Source organism: Lolium perenne, chromosome 3, assembly GCF_019359855.2.
Source record: "Lolium perenne isolate Kyuss_39 chromosome 3, Kyuss_2.0, whole genome shotgun sequence".
In the NCBI taxonomy this organism is placed as follows: Eukaryota; Viridiplantae; Streptophyta; class Magnoliopsida; order Poales; family Poaceae; genus Lolium; species Lolium perenne.
In genome coordinates this window covers 194,826,688-194,832,901 of record NC_067246.2, presented here as the reverse complement: position 1 = coordinate 194,832,901, position 6,214 = coordinate 194,826,688, and the positions used below count along the sequence as shown (strand labels likewise).

Below are 6,214 nucleotides of genomic sequence, written 5' to 3'. Positions count from 1 at the left end.
AACCATCCAGAGATACTCCACCTCCGCCACACAACCAATGAAGCCGCATGCGGTGAGCTCCAAGACATTGTCTTCAAGAAGATCACGACACAGGAGCATCACCACCACTCGATCCAAGGATCTTGGGTTTTCACATAAACCCAACAACGCCTTCAAGAAGGGCACGGTGTCCACGGACGTTGCATTTATGAAGTATTTGTTAGGTATCCTCGCCAGGTGGGATATGAGGCGATAGCCTATCAAAACCTTTCACACAGTCCAGATATGTGCAAAATACCACTACCTGTTAAGATTATGGCCGAGAGTAAGTTTAAACATTACATACACATGAGCGAAGGGAGATGATAAGCCTCTCATTCAACCACCAGATCTGGGTCTGAGGGAATGCAACGTGGTTAATTTGGACATGCTTACTGCATGAAAATTCTTCTAGTAATGTTTTTTTTTGTCTGAATTAACAAATTCTCTTAGGAAATTATGAATTTCTAGTTCTTATGATCGAACAAGAGGGCACAATAATTTTGGACCTAATTTCTCATCTAGTATATTCTTGTTGGAGAACCTCGGCTCTTAACAACTTCCCGAGAGCAAGAGGGTACTCGCCTATCTAACTATCAAAGAATAAACAAATTTTGTTAGGGCTGGCCTATATGAGAAGTGCACGAAGGCGCAACACACGAGGTGGTCGCGTGTTGAGCAACATGGGCACATGCTATCATCTGTGACTTTCACCATTGAACACAATTTCTCATTCATAAATATATTTTTCTACAAAACTTTGTAAAAGTTCATATTGCTTGACTTTTGAAATAAAAAGTACGCCTTGCATTGAGGAACAGAGGTAGTGTCGAACAAGAGGCTCCTCATGTTCGGCCAATATTTTACCCCAGTTATAGGCTTATAGCTTCTTTTGATAAAGGGCCCAATATTTTTGTTCCACAGGAACCCTAAATTGCCAGGCTGGCCCCACCATTAGGTGGACTGACAAAAATCCAAGTAGCGAAAACCAAGAGAGAAGGAAAGAAAGAAAGTTGAAGGAAGAAACTAAATTAAGCGTCGAGCCTTACCCACTAATTAAGTTGTGAAGACCATAGGTTCAACCTTGTATCCTTCAAATTGTTCTTCCATCATCTTTGATGAGATTGCTTCAATCCTTAGATCTTCTGCCCTAAATCTTGTTGTCGGTGCATCCAAGATCTTAATGTATCTTGATGTAAGATATCCTCTGGCGCTCTTTAGAGAAGAACAAATTATATCCCTATTTGATAATAGTTGAAGAATAATTGGGTGGCTTCAGCCCATGGTTTTTCCTGTCATCTTGAGTGGTTTTCCATGTAAAAAGGGTGCATACCATGTGTGTTGATTTACTTGTTGATGCACCTACACAGGACTTGTTCCGCCTATATTTGCATAAATAACCTATCTATGTGTTGGGAGCGCCCGAGAATTGTCTTGTGTCGGGGCAAAATCCGTTACTCTAGATATATTTGATGCATATGTTTCCTTTCAAGATTGAAAAAGAAAACTATGGATTTAGTGCACTAGTGGTGCTAGAATTTATAACTTATTTCCCTGCCCATTTTTTAGATCACCTTTGTGTGTGCTAATTTTCAACATTATTTTGCGATAGTTGTTTTTTGCCCTCCGGTAAAATTTGATGGCAGTGTTGATGGTTCGTCAAAAGTGAATGGAAGGTGAAGACAATAGGAAATACACTTTTGATCCCAGGTGCATATGCTCTGCCACTCGAAAAAGCATTTTCAAATATTGAAAAAACGAACACAAATTTCGCCCATACATATCGATATTTTAGGTACGCGCCAATTTTCATGGAAAACCGATATTTTTGTGTCCTGGATAAAAAAGATAAGATTTGTCTCAATAAAAATTATTTTTTGCATCGAATTTTGTCTTTTTTACATACGATACAAACAATATCAATTTTTTTCCCTGTGAAACGAGTTTGTGAGTATATAGAAAGTTGAGATGTATGTGCGACATTTTTTGTGGATTTCTTTTTTGACATTTTGAAAGACGTTTAAAACTCATTTTAAAAAACACGAGAATCTACTCTGGGTGCAAAAACGCCTTGTCACAAGACAACATACTGTACTGTTTAAGTCTTTGTAATAACATATCTGATCGGGTTGCCCCATTTACGGTCCAAGTTGTCACTGTTGCTAGTTTCTCTTTGGTATTGACATATTTCATATCTCTGCTGAAATGACTTCTGAAACTGTTGATAGATTGCTTTACCCAACTTCAGTAACCTAGATTATGACATGTATTGTGTCCATGCTTCCTTCCAATTGATATTTTGGGTGATCTGCCAAAATAGTAGTAGTTTCTAGTACATGTGAAGCTAATTCCATCACACTATTAACATCAATCATTCTTGATTGGAATTAAATATCGGTAGCTGCCACTGATTCATTGAAAAGCATGTTCGGTATGAAGGGTAATATATCTTTTCCATTAAAACAACGAATTTACAGGTGGAGTTCATTGGATCGAATAAACCCTTGACAGATCACCTTTGCATTATTCAGCAGCCCGCACAACTTTGCAGGCCAGCAGGACAACAAACCAGATCGATGCTACTACTATAAGCTTACAATGTACACTAAACCTACACCAAGAAAGTTCGAACGATTTTATACCCTCCTTGTATATACCATTGATGCATGCGCTCAACAGTTAACATACCAAAGAACCCAAAGAATGTAGACCTGCTTCCAGTAATTCAGGCCTCGGCGACCAGCTCCTTGTTCCGGACCACCACCGGCCTCGGGAGCACGGTGTCGGCGACCCCCGGCCACCAGTAGTGCTGCAGCCGCTCGACGCCGGGAAGCCGCCAGACGATTTCCGGCTGCTTCCGGCGGCGCGGCGCCACCTTGGTGAGGGCGTAGAGCGCCCGGAAGTAGTTACCGGACTCGTGGTCCCGGAGGATGGCGCCCTCGGCGCCGTAGGCCGATAGGTCGCTCAGCGTCTCCAGCGGGTGCGGCGAGTTGAGGAACGCGCGCAGGGCGCTGGCCACGACGGTCCTCTCCGGCCGCCTGGCGCGCTCCTCCGGGTCGACCCGGAACAGCGCCGCGCCCTTGGGCAGGAACGGGTGGTGCGGCGACGCCTTGCCGTCCGGCTGCAGGATGTACGTCGCGCCGATCGGCGTGTACAGCACCTTCTGGCTGTTCAGACAGGGGTGCGTGCGCAGGGCGCCGTTGAGCCGCTTGAGCAGCGCCACGGCGTGTCCCGGGTACCGGCACGAGAACGCCCTCGGCACGATGTCGCGGTGCATGGCCACGGCGCGGACGTGGCCCTCCCCGACGCCGAGCGCCTCAAGCACGCGCTGCCCGCCGCAGAACACGGACGGCGCGCCGAAGGTAACCACGGGGAGCAGCGAGTCCGGGCTGACCACGCCGCGCGCCACCAGCATGAGGCTGACAAGCAGCGCGAGGCTGCCGCCGAGCGAGTGCCCCGTGAACCGCAGCCGCGCGCCCTCCTTGTGCACGTGGTCCGCGATCACCGGCATGAGCTGCGCGTAGATGCCCTTGGCCGCCTCGTAGATGCCGCGGTGCACGAGGACGCCCGTGTCCTCGAACGTGGTGGGCTCGAAGAGGAGGTTGGCCTGCCAGGACGCCACGGAGTCGGAGCCCTGGATGACGAAGCAGCGGGTGGTCCCGTCGGCCTCGTCGCAGGCGAACCACTGGCACGGCGAGGACAGCGGCGACCGCAGGTCGCGCGCGGCCTCCTGCCGCGCCTCGTCCTCGGCGGCCACCACCGCCGTGACCGTCGACGCGGCCACGTACGCCGCCATCCCCGAGTTGTACAGCCGGTCCTGGTCCCCGGCAGCCGGCTGCTGCTGCCCGCTGAGCGAGAGCAGGCCGCGCGCGCGCCTCTGGACGTAGGACGCCGCCGACGCGGCCACCTCGTACGCCAGGTGGTTTGAGCGGCGGATCGGCCGCCGCGGCTGCGGCTCCGCGGCCACCTCGTACTTGGGCGCGTCGGTAGTCGGCTGGGCGGAGTCGGTGTCCACCTGGGCGCTTTTGGCGCTCGCCTCGGCCTTCTTCTGCACCGACGAGGTCTTCAACGTCAACCCGTAGTGCTTCTTCAGCTCCTCTTCCTACATTTCCAACCAAGAAGAAACGATTTTCGTCAGATACTTGCACTGTCCAATGCTAATACTCCAGCTCTATTTCCAGATTAACAGGTTGAGTATATGAGTTTATACGCCGATGTCTGTTTAAAAATCGTGACATGATCTGTGGAACGATCGTTGACTCAAGGATCCACAAAATTCAACTGGAAGTTGTACGAGTCAAATTGAGTTTGAGTGCAAGAATGACATTACACACTCTACTCTCAAAGTCCCAAGTCCCAACCATAAATTGCTACTCCGGCGAAACTTTTGAGCCAACCACCTAGAAAAATGCCCTCTTTGATTCCGGAAAACTACATGTGGTGATCGTGATCGATTTCTGTATTCGAAACACCAAAGTAACAACGAAAAGGCCACAAATTAAAGCACGAACTTGTCAAACAGGAAAGTTGCACAAGTTGTTGTTCGTGGGGTCACTAATACTGGTACTGACAAAGCTAGTGATACTGGTGCTAATGTGCAACCTAAATATGACATGGTGATCACCAAGATAATCGGCGAGGGGGATTAATGCCACGGTTGCTGCTGGCTTTGCAACCTAAATATGGCAACATTAATGCCACCACCTCCACACCAACAAAAGCATCAATTTATTAGCCACGCAAAATTCTTCGAAAATTAAAAACTCCTATACTACGGTGGGCCCCGAAGAGGCAGCCCCCAGGCTGTCCGCGCGGCGACTCTTGTTGGAATTAATACTGTAGGTGGCGTTTTTATTAGTTGAGCTAATTCGGGCGGCCAGATCGCGAGATCGAGGCCGTCGAACCCCGATCGGACGGCGATGGGAATTTGGTCGCGCAGGAGGTAGTGCTGGCTCACCTTGATCTCCGGGATGACGTAAGCCATGTTGCAGAGGAAGGCCAGCTGCGCGAACAGCCGGGCATCGGCCGGAGGGGCCCGCGCCAGCAGCTTGGTGAAGGACTCGCGGTCCCACCTGCCGTCCTGCTCCGCCGCGTCTGCGTCCTCGTCGTCGTAACCGACGGCGCAGCCGCCGTCGGCGTGGTCGTGGTAGTCGTCGTCGTCCTCGAAGAGGGTGTCGTCGTCGGCGAAGAAGCGCTTGGTGGGGTCGTGGAAGCGGGAGCGGAGCTCGAGGAGGCGGTCGAGCCAGTGGTCGTCGGGCCGCCTGACCTGCGGCATTTCCGGGTCGGGGTCCGGGTCCGGGTCGGTCTCGCCGGCGCACACGGTGAGGAGCCGGTACCCGTCGCCGCCGCCTCCCTCGGGGAGCGGCGGGGGCCGGATCGGCGCGGCGCCGAACTGGAACGGGAAGACGCCGATGGAGCGGCTGGTGGTGAGCGAGGCGCCGGCGGCGCCGCCGCGGCGGGAGCAGCGGAGGTGCGGCTCGGAGCGCGACCGCCGGATGCTGGCGTGCATCTGCGCGGGCTCCCTCTTGGCCCGGCAGCCCGTGGCCGACGACGATGATGGCGTCGCTCCGGCAATGCTCGCCACCATGGTGCGGCGGCCGGCGGAGGCCCCGAGCCCTCAATCGCGCGGCGCTCTTTGGACCGATCCTCCCGGAGCCGCGCCAAAGCAGAGAAATTCAGCAGCCGTAGCCGCCGCCGTCGGTCGCGAGCGGCGCTGGTGGTGTGTTGGCTCTGCTGGTCTCGCGGTGCCGGTGTATTTGTGGTGCCGTCGATCCGTGCCGTCCGAGGCCGCTCCCGCACGGAGGAGTTGGGCGAAAGGCGATGCGGTTTTAATACTGGGGGGAACGGAAGCAGGTGAGAAGACAAGAGGGAAGACAGGTCGGCCAGGCGAGACGAAACCGAGAAAAAACATGGGCCGAAATGACCGTACTGCCCCCGGTCATTTCATCCCGCGATTAAATCAAGATCCGTCAAAACTGGTCGCATTTCCGATGCAAATCACGCCGCGGGTAACATGTCTGCACGTGCACTGCTACGGAGGGCATTTCCGGGAAAGACACCTACTGGAACGGAGGAAGAGAACAAAGGAGGAGTAAACATCGGCGCCGGCGGTGAGTCTCGGCCGAAAAAATCGTGGCCGTCCACCACGGAGCCGAGCATCGTAATCTACGTCGCCACGGCCACGCTCGAAAAATTG

The 6,214-nt window shown here is 52.5% G+C and overlaps 1 protein-coding gene across 1 annotated transcript; it reads right to left on the bottom strand.

Moving 5' to 3' along the window:
* Positions 1-2,452: 2,452 nt before the first annotated feature.
* On the bottom strand, positions 2,453-5,705 carry LOC127342971 (phospholipase A1 PLIP1, chloroplastic). Its single transcript, XM_051369034.2, has 2 exons — positions 4,976-5,705; positions 2,453-4,120 (listed from the first exon to the last, which is right to left on the bottom strand). The coding sequence occupies exons 1-2, from the start codon at positions 5,603-5,605 to the stop codon at positions 2,744-2,746; spliced, it is 2,007 nt and encodes a 668-aa protein (XP_051224994.1). The 5' UTR covers positions 5,606-5,705; the 3' UTR covers positions 2,453-2,743.
* Between the last annotated feature and the right edge of the window lie 509 nt (positions 5,706-6,214).